Genomic DNA, 26133 nt, shown 5'->3' on the forward strand with positions numbered 1-26133 from the left:
ACATCAGCATCAGTGGATGTAGGGGTTTAGGATAATTGGGCATAGCTGGTCATTATAATACAATTAGTTGCCAAGAAGGGAGAGTTAGTTTATTTGAGTAATGAGCTTTGATGGAGTGAAAAGCCTTTTGCTCATCCCCTCACTTTCCATCTTTTGGCAGTTCAGTGAAAAGTAAATAATTTCTTAAAATTTTTAATTACCGCCCTATCAGTCTACTCTCGATCATCAGCAAAGTGATGGAAGGGGTCATCGACAGTGCTATCAAGTGACACTTGCTCAACAATAACCTGCTCACTGATGCTCAGTTTAGGTTTCGCCAGGGCCACTCAGTTCCAGACCTCATAACAACATTGGTCCAAACATGGACAAAAGAGCTGAACTCCAGAGGTGAGGTGAGAGTGACTGCCCTTGTCATCAAGGCAGCATTTAACCAAGTGTGGCATCAAGGAGCCCTAACAAAGCTGGAGTCAATGGGAATCAGGGGGAAAACTCTCCACTGGGTGGGGTCACACCTAGCACAAAGGAAGATGCTTGTGGAAGTTGGAGGTCAATCATCTCAGTTGCAGGACATTACTGCAGAAGTTCCTCAGGGTGGTGTCCGAGGCCCAACCATCTTCAGCTGCTTCATCAATGACCTTCCCTCCAGCATAAGGTGGGGATGTACACTGATGGTTGCACAATGTTCGGCACCATTCGTGACTCCTCAGATACTGAAGCAGCCCATGTCCAGAAGCAGCAAGACCTGGACAACATCCAGGCTTGGGTTGATAAGTAGCAAGTAACATTCACGCCACACAAGTGCCAGGCAATGACCATCTCAACCAAGAGAGAATCAAACCATCTCCCCTTGCTGTTCAATGGCATTACCATCACTGAATCCCCCATTATCAACATCCTCCGGGTTACCATTGACCAGAAACTGAACTGACCAGCCATATAAATGCTGTGGCTACAAGAGCAGATCAGAGGCTGGGAATTCTGCAGCAAGTAACTCACTTCCTGTCTCCCCCCTGCCTGTCCACCATCTACAAGGCACAAGTCAGGAGTGTGATGGAACACTCTGCACTGCCCTGGATGGGTTCAGCTCCAACAACACTCAAGAAGCTCAACACCATCCAGGATAAAGCAGCCCTCTGGATTAGCACCCCATCCATCACCTTCAACATTCACTCCCTGCACCACTGTTGCACAGTGGCAGCGGTGTGTACCATCTACAAGATGCACTGCAGCAACTCGCCAAGGCTCCTTTAACAGCACATCCCAAACTGACAACCGCTACCACCTAGAAGGACAAGGGCAGTAGATGCATGGGAACACCACCACCTGCAAGTTCCCCTCCAAGCCACACACCATCCTGACTTGGAACTATATTGCCATTCCTTTACTGTCACTGGGTCAAAATCCTGGAACTCCCTTCCTAACAGCACTGTTGGTGTACCTACATCCCAAGGACTGCAATGGTTCAAGAAGGTGGTTCACCACCTCCTTCTCAAGGGCAACATCTTTCAGAATAGATATTAAACAGAGGCAACATCTGTTTGTTTAGCATATAACGTATTCCATTGCTCTGTTTGAAGAACAGAGAGTATCCCAGTGTCCTAGCCAATATTTCTCTCTCAACGAACGCCACCAGAACAGATTAACCGATCATTCACCTGATTTGTTTGTGAGTGGCTGTGCAAATGGGCCGATGCATTTGTCTACAGAGTAACAGTCACTGTACTTCGATAAATTCATTAACTGGATGTAAAGTGCTTTCTCAGAATGTGATAACAATTATAAAAATATTCTTTCTTTACAAAATCTGTTCCAATTGATACTGAGGCCCTCTTTCCAACATTGCTGCTTCTTCTGGAAGCAGCACAAGTCTAGGTTAAACAATTGTTGATGGGCATTCTACATGGAGCAACAGCTAAATGGATGCACAGTTATGTGGAGTGTTCGTTTAACATTTTCTGCTGCATGTTTAAAAAGGAAGGGAAGTTAGAATGGTTCATGAATGCCATCTGGATTCCCTGATTAAATTACTCACTGTCAGTCATTTGTATTTTCTTTACTGCACAGAATGTCTCTGTAAAATAAATACAATGCTTATGATAATTGTAAGTGCTGCTAAATTGTACAGGTGAAGACGGAGCAGCAATTACAATCTTATCTGCAACCAGGGTCTGTCTTACCAGCAGTTTCAAAAAATAAACCACAGGAATCTAGAAACATACAAGAAAGTAGACAGCTATCTCTTGAAGAATTTAAAATCATAGAATCATAGAATCTTACAGCACAGAAGGAGGACATTCATCCTGTCACTTTCGTGTCGGCTCTTTGAGACAGTTGTCCAATTTAGTTCCACACCCCAGCATTTTCCTACGAATTACTCCTCTTCAAATTCATGTCCAATTGTCTTTTAACAATTCCTCTGCAATTTGATTTCACCGGTCTTTCAGGCAATGATTTCCAGAACTTAACAACCCACTATGTTTTTTTAAAATTTGTTCTTCATATGTGAGCATAGCTGGCATGGTCAGCATTTATTGCCCTTGAGAAGGTGGTGGTGAACCGTCTTCTGGAACCACTGCAGTCCATGTGGTGTGGGTGCACGCAGAGAGCTGTGAGGGAGGGAGTTCCAGGATTTTAACCCAGCAACAGTGAAGGAACGGTGATATTGTTCCAAGTCAGGACAGTTGCGGCTTAGAGGGAAATTTGCATGTAGTGGTGTTCCCAGTTGTCTGCTGTCCTTGTTCTTCTAGGTGGTAGAGGTCATGGCTTTGGAAGGTGCTGTTAAAGGAGCCTTGGCGAGTTGCTGCAGTGCATCTTGTAGATGGTACACACTGCTGTCACTGTGTTCCAGTGGTGGAGGGAGTGAATGTTGAAGGTGGTGGATGGGGTGCCAATCAAGCAGGCTGATCTGTCTTGGATGGTATTGAGCCTCTTGAGTGTTGTTGGAGCTGCACTTACCTAGGCAAGTGGAGAGTATTCCATCACACTCCTGATTTTTGTCTCGTAGTTGGTGGACAGGCTTTGAGGATTCAGGAGGTGAGTTAATCACCACAAAATTCCCAGCCTCTTACCTGCTCTTGCAGCCATAGTATTTATATGGCTGGTCCAGTTCAGTTTCTGGTCAATGATGGGGAATTCAGTGATGGTAATCTCATTGAATATCAAGTGGAGATAGTTGGATTCTTTCTGGTTAGGGATGATCATTGCCTGGCACTTGTGTGATGTGAATGTTACACCATTTAACACGGTAATGGTGCCACACAACATGATGGAGGGTGTCCTCAGTGTGACAAGACTTCGTCTCCAGAAGGACTGTGCAGTGGTCACTATACTGTCAAGGACATTTGCATCTGTGACAGGTAGATTGGTGAGGACAAGCTCAAGTAGGTTTTTACCTCTCTGTTAGTTCATTCATGACCTGCCACAGGCCCAGTCTGGCAGTTATGCCCTTCAAGTGTTTGCCTGTTTGGTCAGTCGTGGTGCTACAGAGCCACTATTGGTGATGGGCATTGAAATATCCCACCCAAAGTATATTCTTTCCCCTTGCTACCTTCAGTGCTTCTTCCAACTGGTGTTCAACATGGAGGAGTACTGATTCATCAGCTGAGGGAGGGCAGTAGTTGGTAATCCTTACCTGTGTTTGACCTGATGCCATGAGACTTCATGAGATCCAGAGAAATTTCTCCTTGTTACTCCTCTAGTTGTTTTGCCAATTATTTTAACTCTATGATCTCTGGTTCTTGACCAACTTGCCAGAGGAAATAGTTTCTCACGGCACCTTCCCATGCAATCACCAGGAGGTGCAATACCTGCCCTTTTACTTCCTCTCTCCTCACCATCCAAGGCCCCAAACACTCCTTCCAGGTGAAGCCACAATTTATTTGTACTTCTTTCAATTTCGTATCCTGTATTCACTGCTCACAATGCGGTTGCCTATACACTGGGGAGACCAAACGCAGATTGGGTGACCGCTTTGCAGAACACCTCCGTTCAGTCTGCAAGCATGACCCCAAGCTTTCAGTTGCTTGCCATTTTAATTTACCACCCTGCTCTCACACCCACATTTCAGTCCTTGGCCTGCTGCAGTGTTCCAGTGAAGCTCAACGCAAATTCAAGGAACAGCACCTCATCTTCTGATTAGGCACTCTATAGTCTTCTGGACTCAACATTGAGTTCAATAAATTCAGAGCATGACAGCCTTTTTTATTTTAATTTTATTTTTTAACCATGTGCCTGTCTTAAATAAAAGCAAAATACTGCGGATGCTGGAAATCTGAAACAAAAACAAGAAATGCTGGAATCACTCAGCAGGTCTGGCAGCATCTGTGGAAAGAGAAGCAGAGTTAACGTTTCGGGTCAGTGACCCTTCTTCGGAACTTCGGGATTCCGAAGAAGGGTCACTGACCCAAAACGTTAACTCTGCTTCTCTTTCCACAGATGCTGCCAGACCTGCTGAGTGATTCCAGCATTTCTTGTTTTTGTTGCCTGTCTTAAATTTGTTTTTCATGTTTTTGCTTTAGGACAGAGCTTTTCATTATTCTACCATTTATACTCTCTCTGCACTAGTGCTTTGACTTTTACTACAACTATTAGCACTCCCTTTGCTTTTTATTCCATGACATCTTTGTCAATTAATCTCTCCTGCCCTCCGCCCTATCACACACCTTCCCTTTTGTTCTCCCCTTCCCCCCACCTTGCTCAATGCCTATTACACTTCTAACTTTTGCCAGTTCTGACGAAACGTTAACTCTGTTTCTCTCTCCACAGATACTGCCAGACCGCTGAGTATTTTTTCAGCACTGTCTGTTTTTATTTTATCATAGTTTCTCACTCCTTGCCTGATCAAAATTCTTAATAATTTTGAATACCTCTGTTAATCTTCCCTGCTCTATGGCGAACAACACCTGATTCTCCAATATGTCCACATGACTGAAGGCACTCTTCCCTCTCAACCCTCTCCGGGACCTTGACATTCTTCTTAAAGTTTAGCATGACTTCCTTGTTTTTTATATTCATTGCCCCTATTTACAAACCGCCTTTTCAACTTGCCCTGCCATGTTTCAAAGATTAGTCAATGCACACCCAGGTCACTATGTTCTTGCATCCCCCTCAAAATAATACCATTTAGATTATCCTGCCTCTCCATGTTGTTTCTCCCAAACAGCATCATTTCACAGTTATCCAAATTAGATTGCATCTGCTATGTGTCTGCCCATTTCACCAGTCTGTCTATGTCTTCCTAAAGTCTGCTACTGTCATGCTCACATTGCCAAGTTTTATATCATCTGCCTACTTTCAAACTGTACTCCCTATACCCAAGACTAGGTCATTTAGAAATAAGAAAAGCAATGGTCCTCATACAGACCTCTGGGGAACCCCACCGGGTACTTCTCTCCAGAAAAACAAACGTTCACCACTACTCTCTGCCTCCTATTCCTTAGCCAATTATGTACCCAAGTTGCCAGCAACCCTTTTATACCACGTGCTTCAATTGTCCAAATAAGTCTGTTAAGTGGTACAAATGCCTTTTGAAAGTCAATCTATACAACATCTACTGCACAATCTTCATCAACCTTCTCTGTTACTTTATCAAAGAACTCAATTTAGTTTAATCAGACATGATTTTCCTTGAACAAATGCATGCTCCCTGTCCCTGATTAATCCATGTTTCTCCAAAAGAGAATTAATTTTTTCCGACCATTGACATTAGACTGATTGGGCTGTAGTTGCCAGATTTATCCCTTTTGACTTTTTTGAACAGGGATGTAAAATTTGCAATCCTCCAGTCATCTGGCACCACACCAATATCCAAGGAGGACTCAAAGATTGTGGTCAGAGCTTCTGCTATTTCTATCCGAGCTTCCTATCGCAACTTAGGATGTATCACATCTGGACTGGGTGACTTGCTAACTTTGCATGATGCTAATCTATGTGGCACTTCTTTCTGTCTATTTTTAGTCTATACAATATCTCTACTCCCCACCTCCTCCCACCCACTCTGACATTCACTTCAACCTCTTCTTTTGTGAAGACAGATGCAAAGTACTCATCCAGTACCTCAGTCATGCCCTCTGCCTCGTTTCTGTCCCAAATCAGCCCCACCTTTACTTTATCTATACTTTTACTTTTTATGCATTTATAAAAGATTTTTCAATTCAGTTTTATATTACTTGCTAGTCTTTTTTCATAATCTCTTCTTTTTTGTTTCGAGTCATAGAGTTATACAGCACAGAAACAGGCCCTTCTGCCCACCGTATCTGTGCCGGCCATCAAGCATCTAACTATTCTAATGATATTTTTTCTGAGATCATTTTTCAGTTTCTCCCCGCACTCCCCTGCATTCTGTCTGGTTTTTGATTGTTTTCAGTAGCTGGTATTTTTCATAAACCTCCATTTTTCTGTTTTATATTAACCTCAATTTCCTTTGTCATCTAAGGAACTCGAGCTTTGGATACCCACTCTTACTTTCTTAAGTGAATATGTTTGGTTTCTACCCAATCTCTCTTCATCTGAAGGACTGCCATTGTTCATTTACTATTTTCTTGACCAATCTTTGTTTCCAGTCCACTTTCTCAAACCACTGAAATTGGCTCAATTCCAGTTGGATATTTTCAACCTTTAATTCTTCTTTTTCTATTTATATAACTACTTTAAATCAAATAATATTATGAAAACAATGATCCAGAAGTTCCCCTTCGCACATTTTAGGAATGTGCACCCTTTTTGCTCTTTACTCTCCTTTTCCCCCAGACTGTATTCAAGTAGTTGAAATCCCCGACTATTGCTGATCTATTATTTTTACATTGCTATGAAATTTCTCGACAGATTTGCACTTCTATCTCATCACTATTTGGGAATCAATAGTAAACAACCAGCAATGTACAGCTCCTTTTCTGTTCTTTAACTCTACCCAAATAGATTCAGTCTTTAAACCCTCTGGTATATCATTACTGAGTAGAACTATAAAATTATCCTTTATCAGTACGCCACCACCCCTATTCAAATACAACCCATTTGGCTTTTACAGGTCCCTTCTGCCCCAGAACTGGTTTCAATGCCCTAGTGTGATAGGGGCGCCCAAGGGTGTTTCTGCACCACTTTTCCAACCGTGCATTCACCTGCATTATTTTCCTGTTTCTGTACTCACCAGCACATGGCACTGGGAGTAATCCAGAGATTACCAGCTTTGAGATTCTATTCTTTGATCTTTTTCCTAACTTCAGAAACTCTATCTGTGGATCGCAACCCTTTTCCTACCTGTGTTATTGGTTCTGGTATGGACCAATCATGGTACAATCTAGATGAATAGTACATCATGAACAATTTTATTTGCCCAGGTGCACCCTTCATCCTCTGGCTACTAATTACTTTACTTGCCTCTCAGCAATTCCATCCTGTTCGTACAGAAATACTGCTGGGATTTAAACTTGATATGGCCAATCTTTCAGTTCTTGCCATATGATATACTGAAATTGACTTCAGATCTGGCTCTCAGCCAATCAAAAAGCAATTTTCAAAGATGTTTTCACTTCTAACATTGTAAAATATATAGTGGAAGGCAGAAGTAAAACAACAAGCGAAGGATTTTAAAGTCAGCAAAATGATTAGAGAGAAAATAGAACAGAGCAAATAGGACAAGAGACAATAGGAGAAAGAAGTGAATAAATAGGGAAATAACAGTTAAGCATTTAATTTATTTTTAATACAACGCCCACATCCCATGAAAGAATATAAAAAATTACACTCGATTTTCAGATATTCCTTTGTATTTAGCTTTGTCAAGATTTTATCAGTTGGAGTTGAAAGAAAATAGTTTTCTTTATTCATTATTGGCTCAGAGCAACACATGATCAATAATCGAAGATGTGCAGCATTTGGATGGCTGCGATGCGATACATGTATATATGTTGTAGCACAAATAGTGAATAAATTAGATTATTTTCAGTCTAGACAAATAGATACTTTTAGCTATCTTTAGATAAATATAACCTCTTTCTCAGTTGACAACAACAACATTTGTATAATGATATTCACCCGGAACTGCTTCACAAGAGGTTGCTTCCAGCAGAAAGGAAGCAACGTGATAGAATGGGGAGCGCAGTACAATAAGCAGTTCTGTACTGTGGGTCAGTCGGTGACACAGCAAATACACGCAGTGGGGAAAATGAGCACTAACATGCTGTCTCTGACACAACTTGATAAACTGCAGTTAAAATGGCTGCATCCTTTCGATCTGTAACAAGGGTTAAACGTGTAAAATTTCTCCACTGCCAAATGCCACCCAGAGATTTGATTGATCGCAGCTTGCTGAGTTATTTTGTCTGTATCGGAAAACATCTCCAAATCCGGGAAAGAAGGCTGATCTGCACCGCAAACCGTTCCTGGAAGGGGTACAGTAATACTGAGTCGATGATGGGAACCGAACCTGCCCGCAAACGTGTTTGTTCCACGACTGATGCTGTTGAGAATCACATTGCAAGTCCGAGAGTGATCAGGATTTCAGTGGAGGGAAATATCGGTAAGGCTTCGCAAAGAAAATTCCGAAAATAAAATTACTTGCAAAAATAGGAACATGGTGTGAATTGTAAACGTAAATATTTCATACTAGTTTAAAGAGAATGATGCAAAAGTATTTTAAAATGTTTTTGCTTGAAAAACTGCATAATTATAGTGGAAAATCTGTTTACGATTGTCAGCTGATTACAACTATTAAAAAGTCTCGGGATTGTTACAGAATTTTTTTTTTAAATTCCAATTATGCCATCCGAAATACTCTTACTCTACCCCATGTCTCATTGGTGTTCAAATCAATATAGATTGCACTGTTTTCTTCAACTCTGTCTTTCCTCAGGCCACACTTGTATAACAAGTGTGACTTAGGTAACTCCTTATCCATTTGTAGTTTTTGTCCACTTCCAGCTTTAAAAAGCAAACTTCCAATCATGTAATCCTTACTTCCAGATTTGTTTACTTTTTAACTTTAGTGGTGTCCACTACTTTAGTCCTTGATAAATTACCTTAGTGTCTCAATTCAAAACAATAATTTGGTGCTGATTGTGTAATTCAAGTGTGAAGCAATGGTGGCTTGGGGATTTTTTAGGGCAACGGGATTCTGATGATCAGCAGTCTGGAGGGATGATGTGATGGATGCCTGCTTCCTTCTTTCTCTGCTTCTCCTCCTCCTGATGTAGTTACGAAAGCCCTGGTGGCAAGGGCTGCACCCTCAGGATGGTCAAGTTGTGGAGGACACAGCAGGCCATCACAAATCGGGAGAGACACGAGTACTGGAGAGCTCCCCTCGAGCAGTCCAGGCAGTGGAACATTTGCTTCAGAATGCCAGTAACCTGTTCTGTGACCTAAGTTTCAGCATAGCTGTCATTATAGGAGCATTGTCCACATGTGGTCAGGTGGCAGAGGGGAGTCATTTGCCACATGTATAGCGGATAGCCTTTGGCATCGAGCAGCCACCTACTGGTTCAGTGTGGTGGCTCGTAGATGCCAGGGCTGGCTGGCTGGCGCAGGATGAAAGCATCGTGACTGTGAATAGCGGGAATTCACCAACAAGATGGTGTTGGTTGCAAGTTCAGGGTGTAACCCTTTGTGGTTGTGCTACATTTTAGCCATTGAGATACAGCGCCCACAGAGCCACATGTATGCAGTCGTAAGCTCCCTAGACTATGCGAAGTCCGCTATCCTGGCAGAACCACATGCCCGCTCCTCCTTGCCTTCTGTCTAAGCAGAAAGAATGACGTGCCCTCTCCTGGTGTACAGGTCTTCAGTGACCTCCAGGACACAGTGATAGATGGCGAAGTGAAATATGTTGGCAAAGTCACCAGCCCCAAATAGAGGGCCACAGTGACCTCAATGGCCACTAGAAGCATGGTCCTTGCCCTGCTGTGAGGCTCAGGTCTGTTTTGAGGAGGTGGTACAGTTCTGTAATCACTTCCTTGATGAAGTGCAGTTGCTTCAGACACTGCTCCTGGCTCAGGTACAGGTTGAGGTGTTTTCTAAATACCCAGTGTGGGTACAGAGTCCTGTTGATAACCCTCCTCCCTCTGTGAACAACTTCTCTTTACAGCCTCTACTCCATCTCCCTGTGATGCAGCAGTCCCAGAGGAACTGTAATTGTAGTCCCCATGACTTGGAGCAGGTGGTGAATTTAGGGGCCTTTCAAATTCACACTGCTTCCAAAGATCCAGAACCACTCCTGACTAAAAGAACTTCAGTCAACTCCTCCAACAACACAGTACTTGCACTAACTCTGCAGTAGCAAGTAGAAAATCAAAAGCACTTCACCTTAAAATTGGCTGCTGATGCCTTTAAATAGTGCTGGTCGGGGGTCTGTTCAACTCTGCATGTTTAAGAGAGGGCTTTGACAGGATTGGCAAGGTTAAAAATGGCAGGACATGCATCAAATTGGCGTGAGACGCTGACTGACATCGTGAGCTGCCTACTCCGCATACTTCTGATGCACGCACAAAACATGGCGATCGGAGCGGGCTGTACCGGAAGTAGTCGGGTGTGAACCCTGTCGCACTTTTTCCCGAACTGACTCCCAAAGCACTGCAACTACCAGTGCTACAGAGCCGAATTTCGCAGCCAGTGTTTCATCTTAGGATAAAATGTAAATTTACTGTGAAAGGATTCGTTTTGCATTGACATGACAGTCAGAATCTAAATGCAGCCTGAATTTGGCATCAAGGCCCAACAGGCCACCAGAAGGAAGAGTCCTAAACCTTGGCAGTCAGTTTACACAGCGTATGATGTGAAGAGGAAATTGCTTCACACTGACACTAAACTTGAGTGTAAGCTGAACCTTTGGTTGACTGGTTAGGGTGCTCTTGAACAGTGAGTATTTTCAGTTCACCAACCACATGTGGTTGGGTTGAACTTGCCACTCATCCAAAACTACGCTACCTGTATCCTGACTCGACCCAAGTCCCATTCATTCATCACCCCTCTCTGCGGTGATCTAAATTGGCACCCCAATCCACAAATTTCTTCACTCTATTATTTCTTATTCCACCAAACCTTGTTTGTTTTTTTGTAATATAGCCAAGGGAATATAAAACAACCTGTGCAACTTGTTCTCATAATTTAACCATTTGAGCCCGGTATCATTCACGAGAAACTTTACAACAGTAGGGGGAAGGAAAGAAGTCTCATCAGTCGAAGTTCATGTTGTTTCATCCAAACGTTTGGAAAAGGAGCTGACATCAATCATAGAATAGTACAGTCCAGAAGGAGGCAATTTAGTCTATTGAGTCTATGCTAGCTATTTCAAAGAGCAATATAGTTAATCCCACTCTCCTGCTCTTTCTCATATTCCTTTAACTTTTTCTCCTTCAAATATATTTAACCAATTGCCTTTGAAGGCTACTGTCGAATCTGTTTGGACTACCCTCTGAGGCAGTGCACTTCAAATCCATACCATAAAAAAAATTACTTCATGTCGCCTCTGGACCTTAAATCTGTGCCGTCTGGTTGTTGACTCTTCAGCTATTGGAAACAGAAAGCCTGCTCAGCATCGCCTCCAGTGTGCCAGCTCAGCCTTCGGGTATCTGTGGAAGAGTGTTAGATGACAAAGATCTCAAATCTGGCACCAAGCTTATGGTTTACAGGGTTGCAGTGTTACCTGCCCTCCTGTATGCGTCGGAAACATGGACACTGGACAGCAGACATCTCAAAGCCCTGGAGAGATATCACCAGCGGTGCCTCCGCAAGATCCTGCAAATTCAGTGGACAGGCGCTCCAATATTGATGTCCTCTCTCAGGCCAACATCCCCAGGATCGAGACACTGGTCATAGTCAGTTACATTGGGCGCACCACATCGTCCACATGCCTGACACAAGACTCCCAAGCAAGCTTTCTACTCCGAGCTCCATCATGGCAAGAGGCTACTAGGAGTGCAGAGGAAACACTACAAGGATGTCCTTAAAGTATCCCTGAAAAAATGTGACATCTCCACCAATTCGTGGGAATCTCTTGCCCGAGACCGGCAAAGATAAAGAATCCGTGAAGATGCCGGCTAGTTTGAACAACGTTGACATGCCCAGGCAGCAACCAAGTGCAAACAGAGGAAGTAGGGTTCTGAAATTCAGAATCCCATCCACTCGCCACACCAAACACCACCTGCCCCACCTGTGGCAGAGCGTGTGGATCCATAATTGGACTATTCAATCACCTAAGGACCCACAACCTTGAAGTGGAAGAAAGTCACCCTCGTTCCTGAGGGACTGTCTGAGAAGAAGTAAGAAGCATTGGAAACAGTTTCTCTTTATTTACTCTCAATCCCTTTGTGATTTTAAACACCTGTATCAAATCTCCTCTTAGCCTTCTCTGCTGTAAGGAGAATAAGCCCAGATTCTCCAATCTATCCATGTAACTGTAATCCCTCCCCTGGAACCATTCCAGTAAATCTCTTCTCTTCTGTACCCTTACCCAAGCCTTCATATCCTTCCTAAAGTGAACACAATGCTCCAGCTGGGGCTGAAATAGTGTTTCATGTAGGATTAGCAGAACTTACTGACTTTTGTCCTCTATATGCTTCTATTTTATAAAGTCCAGATCCCATATGCTTTATAAACTATTCTGTTAACCTGTCCCGCAACCTTCAAAGGTATGTGCACAAATACACCCAGATCTCCCTCTTGTTGCACCCCCCCTTTAAATTTATATCATTTAACATGCATTTTCTCTCACCATTCTTCATACAATTCTGCGTTGAATTTCATCTGCCATGTGTTCACCCATTCCAATTGAAGTCTATTACCATCTTCCTCACTGTTTTCTACAATTCCAAGTTTCATTTCATCTCTTGTTCTCCACCTCCTGTATCAAGGCCTCCAGTATGGTGTTAGAAAATCCTGGAACACACTCTCTGCAATATTGTGTAATTTTTGTGTCTTTCTCAGGTCAAACTCACTCTAATAATGACTTCCAGCACCTGCTCCAGGCAAAATGCACACCTCTTTTAAGAGAACATTGGTTCCAGCCAAGTGAAGTGCAGGTCCTTTCCTGCCCCATAACTGGTCCAAATGTCCCAGGGTTCCAAAGCTCTCCCTCCTGCACCATTTCTCTGGCCGCATGTTAACCTGTCTTGGTTTACTGCTTCTATAATCACTAGCACATGACACTGGAATTAATCTAGAGATTACTACCTTCGAGGTCCTGCTCTATAACTTCCTTGCTATCTCTTGAAACTCTGTAAAACCTTAGCCTTTTTCCTACCTATGTTGGTTCCAACACGAAGCACAACTTCTGGCTGTTTGCCATCCACTGCAAAATGTTCTGCACCCATTCAGTGTTGCCTCTCTGGTGCCAGGGTAAAGGACAACCATGCAACACTCACATCAGCAGTTGTGGAAATGCCTATCTACCTTCCTGAGTATCGAATCCCCTATGACCACTGCATTTCTATACTTTGTTGTCTCTTGCTATGCAGTCATTTGCTCCATATCCCAGTGTTGTGGATGTGCTCTAGGCTGCACTCCCCAAGGTGTTGTGGCTCTCACTGAAAACTGATTTGAGAGCAGCATGCTCCCGGAGGATTCCTGCACTGCCTGCTGCTCCTACCCTGCCTGATGGACACCCAGTTACATCCGCTTGAATTCTCTAAGCTGCAGGGTAACCACCTCCTAGAGCATGCTCACTGGGGAATTCTTAGACTTCTGATAGCCCTGAAGTGACTTTGCCTGCTCCTCAAGCTCATAAATCCTGAGCGTGAATTTGAACAACTTGAGGTACTTCCTGCCCACATGGTTATCCATGAAGTCTCCTGGAGTTTTCACATGGTATAGGAACTCGAGGCAACAGGTCTAACTTGTTCCATCTTTTTCTTAAACGTTGATTGTGTCTATTATTTATATATATATATATATATATATATACATGTATGTGCGTGTATGTCTCTTTTTCTCATTTTTTTTTTATTCATTCGTGGCATTTATTGCCCATTCCTAATTGCCCTAGAGAAGGTAGTGAGTTGCCATCTTGAACCAGTGCAGTGCTTGGGGTGTAGGTACACTCACAGTGTTGTTAGCATATGTAATGTGTCTCTTATGTTATATATAATGTGTTCTCAATTTAGTATCCCCTTTATTCTTATTTATTTATATCAGATTTTTATTTAATGCATTTGGACCCCTTTTCTGTTGGTCTCCTCTACTTGGTTCATTTTAATTTTGTCCCCTTAGATCTAATTAGTTACTCTGGTTATTTATATATTTACTTATTTACTGCTGTCCCTTGGTTTAAATTACATAGCACCTCCTTCAACCTCTGTACCGAATTCCCTCTCCAACCAAATTCACCTGTCATCACTCTGTTTAGAAGATTCAACCAATTCTCACCAAGCTCTGTGTGTAAAGCCTGTGCCTTTGCAGATATCCCTCTAATATATATCCTTCTGAAACACTCTGGCTGCAACTTGTCATTCAATTTCCAGCCACAATAATTAGTAGCTAGTCAGGGACCCTCTTACAGCTGATTGACTGTTAACTGCCACTGAATTGTAGTTTTTTGAAGTTAGGAAACTAGGTTACATTTCAGTTTGATAAGACATTTTTTATGACTTACCTTACCTACCAGTGAATTCCCACTCTCACCAAATTCTCGTCACTCTATTTAGCAAGCCACTCTGGTAGATTTGCCTAATTCTCACCAAACTCTGTGCTTAAAGCTCTGAGTTCTTGTACATCGCCCCCAACTTCCAGCCTCCATTAGCGGCTATGCTTTCAGCCACATAAACTCCACGCTCTGGAATTTTCTCCCAAAGCCCCTCGGCTTCTGCACCCCACTCTTCTACTTTAGGGTCCTGTTTAAAACCCACCTCTCTGACCACACTTTTAATCACTCTTTATATCTTTATCTATGGTTCAGTGTCTATTTTATAGTCACACTTCTATGCAGTGCTTTAGAATATTTTCTATGTTCAAGTTGCAATATAAATGGGAGTTGTTAATATTGTGATGATCTCATAAGTAAGGGTCTGCTTTCATTTTCATGATATATTGAAATTGGGAGGTTGGAGAATGACATAGCAGCTGGAAAGTGAAATTAGGATTAATGGGTAATTGTCATTTTTGTAAGTAAATTATTAATTTTAAGAGTGAAAATAATGAAGAACTCCATTGGCTATAGTATCTCACTTTTTTGCTGCTCTGTCATTGGGCAGAATGTTTACAACAGTGTAGTTAGGAAAAACAATATGGGGGAAAGTGGGGGTGGAGGGTAAAGCCTGGCTACCTGACCCGAACCCGACTACATGTGTTGGCTTCGGGTCGGGTCTATATTCTGTGATCAGCACTCTGGCTCAGGTCAGGTCAGGTTTAGGTTGGCTGTGGTTGGGTTTTGTTTTGTACTTACTTTTTAATCTATGTTTTAACCCGATTTTTTTTTTTTTTCTGTACTAATAACATGTTTGATATTTTCAGGTCAGGTTGGGCATGAAAAAAATTGAAGGACTCGGGCCTGGGTTGGATTCGGGTTGGCTGTGGTCGGGTCAGGTTTAAATTTTATACCCGAGCCAGGCTTTATTTGAGCGGGACTGAAGAAGAAAGTTTGTAATATGATAGGTGAATTAACAAAGGCAGAAAATATCAGTCTGTAGGAAGATTGTCTTTATTCAAGGTTTCAGGTAGTGTCAATGTGTCTGCCCCGAGATGGCCCAACAATTTTTTTGTAAAACTCTCAACCCTCTCTAGGGTTCCCAAATTGTACCACAGTTCCTCTATTTATATGTATACATCAACAATATATATTTTGTTAATTGAAAGAAGGGGTTGATTTTGGACAGATAATCTCGCAAATTGGTAACCTTCTATCCCTCTCTTGGCATTACTTGTGTATATGGTGCAATACAAGGCAAAATTATGACTGCAAATTGTTCTGGTATGTGTATGGAGACCAAAGGTAGAAATGTGAGCAGTATGAGTAGGCAAATTGTGAGTGTGCCAAGAAGAGCATGCCTAGTGGAAAAACCGATCATGTTCATGAAGAACACATGCGCATATATATAAAATATACATTTTTTTATTCGTTTGTGGGATGTGGACATCACTGGCTAGGCCAGCATTTATTGCCCATCCCTAATTGCCCTTGTACTGAGTGGCTTGCTAGGCCATTTCAGACGGCATTTTAAGAGTCAACCACATTGCTGTGGGTCTGTAGTCACATGTAGGCCAGACCAGGTAAGGACAGCAGATTTCCTTCCCTAAAGAGACATTAGGGACATTACAACAATCGACAATGATCATCATCAGACTAGCTTTTTAATTGCAGATTTATATGTATTATAAATATAAATAAATATATATATTATATATATATATATATATAATCTATACATACATCTATTTATAAGTGTAAAGGCTTGTTTCTGTTGGAATACCTTTTGGTGATTGGAACCAGGTACTTGCAAATTGATCTGGTGCTCTGAAAAGATAGATTGACATAAAAGGGAAGACTGAGAGCAGCAGTTCTCTACACACTTTTTGTTTCAGCTCCATATAAAAATTGTTCTAAAAATCAGACATCATATGCATTTCATAAGTACAAGTCACTCCTGCTGGAAAGTGTACTTCGGAACACATCAAGTGACAATATAATTATATTTTACTTTGTTTCTCTGAGTATGAATTGAGCGCCAACACATAGTCTAGGCTCTCAGCTGAAGAGGTGAGTTAACTATACAGTAGCAGTAACTCTTCTCTCTGGGTCTTTGAGAGAGCTGTATGAAATTGGCTAGTATTTCAGATGAGAAGCATGAAGTTTCCCATTTCAATTTCTGCCATCGTTCCATATCCTCTGAAGTTAACCTTATGTCAAATCATACTGCTTATAGTTTCTAATCCATTACACATCAAGAATCAAACTAACAAAATGGTGATACTTTAGTGCATAACAGAACTAATGATTTGTCTTTGGTGTCCATCTGGTTAGTTTGCAACAAATCTGTTATGTTAGTCACATAACAACATGCAGAATGAATAAAAACATAAGAAATAGGAGCAGGAGAAGGCTGTTCGGCCCCTTGAGCCTGCTCCACTATTCAAAAAGATCATGGTTGATCTGATCGTGGCTTCACCTCCATTTTCCTGCCAGCCCCATACCCTTGACTCTGTTATAGATCAAAAATCTGTCGAATTCAGCCTTGAATATATTCAATGACCCAGCCTCCACTGCTGTTGGGGGTAGAGAATTCCAAAGATTAACAGTTTTCTGAGAGAAGAAATTCCTCCTCAATTCCATCTGAAATGGGAGACCCCTTATTTTGAAACTGTGCATCCTCTCAGTATCTACCCTGTCAAGCCCCCTCAGAATCTTATATGTTTCAATAAGATCACCTCTCATTCTTCTAAACTCCAACCAGTATAAGAAAAAAAATTCCCAAACATTGCAGTGCGGCTTAAGCTTATGTTATCTGGATTATTAGTCCAGCTTTCTGGATTACTAGTCCAGTCACATAACCACTATGCTACCATACCTTTCTCAGCACTTACACCCCTCTTGGTCTCATAAATTGGGGCTGGGGCTTGCATACAGTCTATCTGCGCTGCTTTTTGCAGATGTCATTCACTAAATCAGAGAAACTACAGTTACCTCCTTTATTGATGGAGAATGACATGAATATATTCATTTATTTTAAGAATTGTTGAAACTATATTGCAGGAATACAAACATACAGCCCAGGTTCTAAATTTCTAATTCATATAAAATAAAAACAAATGCTGGAAATACACAGCAGGTCTGGCAGCATCTGTGGAGAGAGAAACAGAGTAATGTTTCAGGTCGATGACCCTTTCATCAGAACTGATTTACTTACTGCCAATTTACTGCCACTTTTCGATTGAAGCAGAATGGTGTTGGTTGCAAATCAGTATGACAATGACAGTAAAATTCCTGAGTGCACTTGCCTCATACTTTGAGTGCCTCCTACAAGAGGTTCTTCTCACACAACTTGAGAAATTGGGCTACCGGCCTTGCTCTCTTACCATTGGAAAAACAGCTGTCAGGTTAGTGACACTCCGTGAATAATTGAAAGCACACATGCGCTGAACTGCCTGTTGATAGAAACTCTAAAGCATAACTTCAGTCTTGAGAGCTGTGCAAAGATGATGACTAACAGATGTAGGCATTTGAATAAACCGTCACCGAGCATACCCACGTGCTCGAAATAAGTAATGTGTTTTACCAGATTCCTAAGTTGATGACATTCTAATTAGAAGAGTCCTGGCATAGTATTTGACAGTCTTGGAGTCGACTATTGTTTGAGAAAAAATAGCTGTGTCTCACAGATGCTTCTCAAAGGTAGAACTTAAAACAAAGGCTGTTTTGCGAGAAGAATCCAGCTGTTTTGATATATCAAATATTAGTTGTGATTTTCATTAAGCATAAAAGACACTCCCTTGCCACTGACTTCATCCACCCTATCCATTTGAACCAGTTTGCTCTCAGTCTTGACAACCTTTTTGACTCTCAACTGAACTTCAAAGCAACAGCTCATCCGTTAGTGAGAGCTGAAGCAGTGTGATTCTATTTCCTCTAGGTGCCCTTTCATTGCAACTGAAATCTGAATTGCTTTTAATTCATTTAACTTAAATTGTAATTACGCTGTGTTTATGTACCAATATGTTGAGGAACCAACTGGAGAACAGGCCATCCCAGACTGGGTATTGTGTAATGAGAGAGGAATAATTAACAATCTAGTTGTGCGAGACCCCTTGAGGATGAGCAACCATATTATGATAGAATTCTTCATCAAGATGGAGAGTGACTTAGTTGATTCTGAGACTAGGGTCCTGAATCATAATAAAGGAAACTGCAAATGTATGAGGTGCGAGTTGGCTACGATGGATTGGGAAACGTTACTTAAAGGGAGGACGGTGGAAAGGCAATGGCAAATATTCAAAGAGCGCATGGATGAACTGCAACAATTGGTTATTCCTGTCTGGCGCAAAAGTAAAATGGGAAAGGTAGCTAAACCATGGATTAAGAGGGAAATTGGAGGTAGTATTATATCCAAGGAAGAGGCATACAAATTTGCCAGAAAAAACAACAGACCTGAGGATTGGGAGCAGTTTAGAATTCAGCACAGGAGGACCATGGGATTGATTAAGAAGGGGAAAATAGAGTACGAGAGTAAGCTTACAGGGAACATAAAAACTGACTGTATAAGTTTCTAAAGGTATGTGAAGAGAAAAAGATTGGTGAAGACAAATGTAGGTCCCTTACAGTCAGAAACAGGGGAATTTATTATGGGGAACAATGAAATGGCTGACCAACTAAATGCATACTTTGGTTCTGTCTTCAGAAAGGAGGACACAAATATCATACCAGAAATGTTGGGAACACAGGGTTTAGTGTTAGGGAGGAACTGAAGGAAATCAGTATTAGTAGAGAAATGGTGTTGGGGAAATTGATGTGATTGAAGGCCGATAAATCCCCAGGGCCTGATAATCTACATCCCACAGTACTTAAGGAAGTGACCCTCGAAATAGTGGATGCATTGGTGGTCATCTTCCAAGATTCTATAGACTCTGGAACAGTTCCTACAGATTGGAGGGTAGCTAATGTAACTCCACTATTTAAAAAGGGAGGTAGAGAGAAAACAGGGAATTAGAGACCAGTCAGCCTGACGTCAGTAGTGGGGAAAATTCTAGAGCCCATTATCAAGGATTTTACAGCAGAGCACTTGGAGAACAGTGGTAGAATAGGGCAGGGTCAGCATTGATTTAGGAAAGGGATATCATGCTTGACAAATCTACGAGAATTCTTCGATGATGTAACTAGTATAGTTGATGAGGGACAGCCAGTGCATGTGGTTTATTTGGACTTTCAGAAGGCTTTCGGCAAAGTTCCACATAAGAGATTAGCGTGTAAAATTAAAGCGCATGGGATTGGGGGTAGTGTATTGCGATGGATAGAAATTTGGTTGGCAGACAGGAAACAAAGAGTAGGGATAAACGGGGCTTTTTCCGAATGGCAGGCAGTGACCAGTGGGGTACTGCAGGGATCGGTGCTAGGACCCCAGCTATTCACAATGTATATTAATGATTTAGATGTTGGAACTAAATGTGATATCTCCAAATTTGCAGATGACACAAAATTGGGTGGGAGGGTGAGTTGTGAGGAGGATGCAGAGAGGCTTCAGGGTGATTTGGACAAGTTGAGTGAGAGGGCAAATGCATGGCAGATGCAGTATAATGTGGATAAATGTGAGGTTATCCACTTTGGTAGCAAAAACAGGAAGGCAGATTATCTGAATGGCTAAAAACTGAGAGAGGGAAGTATGCAACAACACCTGGGTGTTCGCGTACACCAGTCGCTGAAGGTAAGCATGCAGGCCCAACAGGCGGTAAAAAAGGAAAATGGTATGTTGGCCTTCATAGCGAGAGGATTCGAGTACAGGAGCAGGGATGTCTTGCTGCAATTATACAGGGCCTTGGTGAGGCCACACCTGGAATATTGTGTGCAGTTTTGGTCTCCTTATCTGAGGAAGGATGTTCTTGCTACAGAGGGAGTGTAGTGAAGGTTTACCAGACTGATGCCTGGGATGGTGGGACTGACATATGAGGAGAGATTGAGTCGGTTAGGTTTATATTCGCTGGAGTTCAGAAGAGTGAGGGGGGATCTCATAGAAACCTATAAAATTCTAACAGGACTTGACAGGGTAGATGCAGGAGGCATGTTCCCGATGGTGGGGGAGTCCAGAACCAGGGGTCATAGACTAAGGATACAGGGTAAACCTTTCAGGACGGAGACGGTGGCGTAGTGGTATTATCACTGGACTCGTAACCCAGAGACTCAGGATATTTCTCTGGGGACATGGGTTCGAATCCCACCACAGCAGAAGGTGGAATTTGAATTTAATTAATAAATCTGGAATTAAAAGCTAGTCTAATGATGGCCATGAAACCACTGTCGATTGTTGTAAAAACCCATCTGGTTCACTAATGTCCTTTAGGGAGGGAAATCTGCTGTCCTTACCTGGTTTCGCCGACATGTGACTCCAGACCCACAGCAACGTGGTAAACTCTTAATCGCCCTCTGAAATGGCCAAGCAAGCCACTCAGTTGTACCTAACCGCTACGAGGTCAATAAAAAGGAATGAAACCCGACGGACCACCCGGCATTGACCTAGGCACTGGAAACGACAACGGCAAACCCAGCCCTGCAGACCCTGCAAAGTCCTCCTTACTAACATCTGGGGGCTTGTGCCAAAGTTGGGAGAGCTGTCCCACAGACTAGTCACGCAACAGCCTAACATAGTCATACTCACGGAATCAAACCTTACAAACAATGTCCCAGACACTGCCATCACCATCCCCGGGTATGTCCTGTCCCACCGGCAGAACAGACCCTCCAGAGGTGATGGCACAGTGGTGTACAGTAGGGAGGGAGTTGCCCTGGGAGTCCTCAACATCGACTCCGGACCCCATAAAGTCTCATGGCATCCGGTCAAACATGGGCAAGGTAACCTCCTGCTGATTACCACCTACCGCCCTCCCTCGGCTGATGACTCAGTACTCCTCCATGTTGAACACCACTTGGAGGAAGCACTGAGAGTGGCAAGGGCACAAAATGTACTCTGGGTGGGGGACATCAATGTCCATCACCAAGAGTGGCTCGGTAGCACCACTACTGACCGAGCTGGCCGAGTCCTAAAGGACATAGCTGCTGGACTGGGTATGCGGCAGGCGGTGGGGGAACCAACATGAGGGAAAAACAGACTTCACCCCGTCCTCACCAATCTGCCTGCCACAGATTGTCCATGACAGTATTGGTAGGAGTGACCACCGCACAGTCCTTGTGGAGACGAAGTCCCGCCTTCACATTGAGGATACCGTCCATCGTGTTGTGTGGCACTGCCACCGTGCTAAATGGGATAGATTTCGAACAGATTTAGCAATGCAAAACTGGGCATCCATGAGGCGCTGTGGGCCATCAGCAGCAGCAGAATTGTACTCAACCACAATCTGTAACCTCATGGCCCGGCATATCCCCCACTCTACCATTACCATCAAGCCAGGAGACCAACCCTGGTATAATGAAGAGTGCAGGAAGGCATGCCAGGAGCAGCACCAGGCATACCTCAATGAGGTTTCAACCTGGTGAAGCTACAACACAGGACTATCTGCGTGCCAAACTGCGTAAGCAGCATGCAATAGACAGAGCTAAGCGATCCCATGACCAACGGATCAGATCTAAGCTCTGCAGTCCTGCCACATCCAGCCGTGAATGGTGGTGGACAATTAGACAACTAACTGGAGGAGGTGGCTGCACAAATATCCCCATCCTCAATGATGGGGGAGCCCAGCACATTAGTGCGAAAGATGAGGCTGAAGCATTTGCAACAATCTTCAGCCAGAAGTGCTGAGTTGATGATCCATCTCTGCCTCCTCCTGAAGTCCCCAGCATCACAGATGCCAGACTTCAGCCAATTCGATTCACTCCACGTGATATCCAGAAACGACTGAAGGCACTGGATACTGCAAAAGCTCTGGGCCCTGACAATATTCCGGCAATAGTACTAAAGACCTGTGCTCCAGAACTTGATGCGCCCCTAGCCAAGCTGTTCTACTATTGCTACAACACTGGCATCTACCCGGCAATGTGGAAAATTGCCCAGGTATGTCCTGTACACAAAAAAGCAGGACAAGTCCAACCCGGCCAATTACCGCCCCATCAGCCTACTCTCAATCATCAGTAAAGTGACGGAAGGTGTCATCACAAGTGCCATCAAGCAGCACTTGCTTAGCAATAACCTACTCAGTTTGGGTTCCGCCAGGGCCACTTAGCTCCTGACCTCATTACAGCCTTGGTTCAAACATGGACAAAAGAGCTGAACTGATGAGGTGAGGTGAGAGTGACTGCCCTTGACATCAAGGCAGCATTTGACCGAGTATGGCATCAAGGAGCCCGAGCACAACTGAGGTCAATGAGAATCAGGGGGAAAACCCTCTGCTGGCTGGAGTCATACCTAGCGCAAAGGAAGATGGTTGTGGTTGTTGGAGGTCAACCATCTGAGCTTCAGGACATCACTGCAGGAGTTCCTCAGGGTAGTGTCCTAGGCCCAACCATCTTCAGCTGCTTCATCAATGACCTTCCTTCAATCATAAAGTCAGAAGTGGGGATGTTCGCTGATTGCACCATGTTCAGCACCATTCATGACTCCTCAGATACTGAAGCAGTCCGTGTAGAAATGCGGCAAGACCTGGACAATATCCAGGCAAGTGGCAAGTAACATTCGCACCACACAAGTGCCAGGCAATGATCATCTCCAACAAGAGAGAATCTAACCATCTCCCCATGACATTCAACAGCATTACCATCACTGAATCCCCCACTATCAACATCCCAGGGGTTACCATTGACCAGAAACTGAACTGGAGCAGCTATATACATACCCTGGCTACAAGAACAGGTCAGAGGCTAGGAATCCTGAGGCGAGTAACTCGCCTCCTGACTCCCCAAAGCCTGTCCACCATCAACAAGGCACAAGTCAGGAGTGTCAGGATGGGGATATTTGTGGAGCTACCTCCTCCAGTTAGTTGTTTAATTGTCCACCACCATTCACGGCTGGATGTGGCAGGACTGTAGAGCTTAGATCTGATCCGTTAGTTATGGGATCGCTTAGCTCTGTCTATTGCATGCTGCTTACGCAGTTTGGCACGCAGATAGTCCTGTGTTGTAGCTTCACCAGGTTGACACCTCAGTCAGGACTCTCCACTTGCCAGGATGGGTGCAGCTCCAACAACACTCAAGAAGCTCGACACCATCCAGGACAAAGCAGCCCGCTTGATTGGCACCCCATCGACAAACATTCACTCCCTGCACCACCGACGCACAGTGGCAGCAGTGTGTACCATCTACAAGATGCACTGCAGCAATGCACCAAGGCTCCATAGACAGCACCTTCCAAACCCGCGACCTCGACCAACTAGAAGGTCAAGGGCAGCAAATACATTGGAACACCACCACCTGCAAGTTCCCCTCCAAGTCACACACCATCCTGACTTGGAACTATATTGCCGTTCCTTCACTGTCGCTGGGTCAAAATCCTGGAACTCCCTTCCTAACAGCATTGTGGGTATACCTACCCCAAATGGACTGCAGCGGTTCAAGAAGGCAGCTCACCACCACCTTCTCAAGGGCAATTGGGAATGGGCAATAAATGCTGGCCTGGCCAGCGTCGCCCACATCCCATAAATGAATAAAAAGAAAATTACTTCACCCAGAGAGTGGTGAGCCTGTGGAATTTGCTACCACAGAAAGCAGTTGAGGCCAAAACATTGTATGTTTTCCAGAAGGAGTTAGATGTAGCTCTTGGGGCGAAAGGGATCAAAGGATGTGGGGGGTGAAGTGGGAACAGGTTACTGAGTTGGATGATCAGCCATGATCATAATGAATGTCGGAGCAGGCTCGAAGGGCCAAATGGCTTACTCCTGCTCCTATTTTCTATGTTTCTCTGTTGGAATCTTCTTGATGCTAAATCCACTTTACACCAATACAGGCTAAATATTTATTGTACAATGACTCTGTTGAATGAAAGATGGTAAATAATTTGAAAACTTCACAGTATTTGTTAGCTGCTGTTAGTATTTCCAGTTATAGCAGTCAATACATATCAACATATTCAACCCAGCAGGTAGATCAGCTTCAACTACAGTGTCTAAGGTTGGCTGCTTCTTCTTCTTTGGCCTCCTTGTCTCGAGAGACGATGGGTAAGTGCCTGGAGGTGGTCAGTGGTTTGTGAAGCAATGCCTGGAGTGACTATAAAGGCCAATTCTACAGTGACAGACCCTTCCACAGGTGCTGCAGATAAAGTTGGTTGTCGGGGCTGTTACACAGTTGGCTCTCCCCTTGCACTTCTGTCTTTTTTCCTGCCAACTGCTAAGTCTCTTTGACTCGCCACACTTTAGCCCCACCTTTATGGCTGCCCGCCAGCTCTGGCAATCACTGGCAACTGGCTCCCACGACTGTGATCAATGTCACAGAACGTCATGTCACGTTTGCAGACGTCTTTAAAGCAGAGACATGGACGGCCGGTGGGTCTGATACCAGTGACGAGCTCGCTGTACAATGTGTCCTTGGGGATCCTGCCATCTTCCATGCGGCTCACATGGCCAAGCCATCTCAAGCGCCGCTGACTCAGTAGTGTGTACAAGCTGGGGATGTTGGCCACCTCGAGGACTTCTGTGTTGGAGATACGGTCCTGCCACCTGATGCCAAGTATTCTCCGGAGGCAGCGAAGATGGAATGAATTGAGACGTCGCTCTTCGCTGACATACGTTGTCCAGGCCTCGCTGCCATAGAGCAAGGTACTGAGGACACAGGCTTGATGCACTCGGACTTTTGTGTTCCGTGTCAGTGCGCCATTTTCCCACACTCTCTCGACCAGTCTGGACATAGCAGTGGAAGCCTTTCCCATGCGCTTGTTGATTTCTGCATCGAGAGACAGGTTACTGGTGATAGTTGAGTCGAGGTAGGTGAACTCTTGAACCACTTCCAGAGCGTGGTCGCCTATATTGATAGATGGAGCATTTCTGACGTCCTGTCCCATGATGTTCATTTTCTTGAGGCTGATGGTTCGGCCACATTCATTGCAGGCAGCCGCAATCCTGTTGATGAGTTTCTGCAGACACTGTTCAGTGTGAGATGTGAATGCAGCACCGTCAGCCAAGAGGAGTTCCCTGATGAGGACTTTCCATACTTTGGTCTTCGCTCTTAGATGGGCAAGGTTGAACAACCTGCCCTGATCTTGTGTAGAGGAAAATTCCTTCTTCTGAAGACTTGAATGCATGTGAGAGCAGCAGGGAGAAGAAAATCCCAAACAGTGTAGGTGCGAGAACACAGCCCTCTTTTACGCCACTCAGGATAGGAAAGGGGTGTGATGCTGCATTTCATGGAAAGGGTAGCGACATAGTGTCTGCAAAAGTAATTATTAAGCAAGTGATTTTAGCTAATATAAAAACAGAAAATGCTGAAAATACTCAGCAGGTCTTGCAGCATCTGTGGAGAGAGAAAGAGCATTAATATTTCAGGTATGTGGCCTTTGATTTTGGCTCACTTCTTGTCAACATGGCCAGGAAGATCTGGTATGAGAATCCAGCCTGGTAGTCAAAATGAAAATT

The 26133-nt window shown here is 43.7% G+C and overlaps 1 protein-coding gene across 1 annotated transcript in view; it reads left to right on the forward strand.

Moving 5' to 3' along the window:
* Positions 1-8071: 8071 nt before the first annotated feature.
* LOC137357122 (deoxycytidine kinase 2-like) overlaps positions 8072-26133 on the forward strand; it is a 69535-nt gene continuing 51473 nt past the window's right edge. Inside the window, exon 1 of the mRNA XM_068023171.1 lies at positions 8072-8515. Within this exon, the coding sequence (XP_067879272.1) occupies positions 8212-8515 (304 nt within the window). The 5' untranslated portion in view covers positions 8072-8211. The remainder of the gene's footprint in view (positions 8516-26133) is intronic.

This window comes from Heterodontus francisci, chromosome 47, assembly GCF_036365525.1.
Source record: "Heterodontus francisci isolate sHetFra1 chromosome 47, sHetFra1.hap1, whole genome shotgun sequence".
In the NCBI taxonomy this organism is placed as follows: Eukaryota; Metazoa; Chordata; class Chondrichthyes; order Heterodontiformes; family Heterodontidae; genus Heterodontus; species Heterodontus francisci.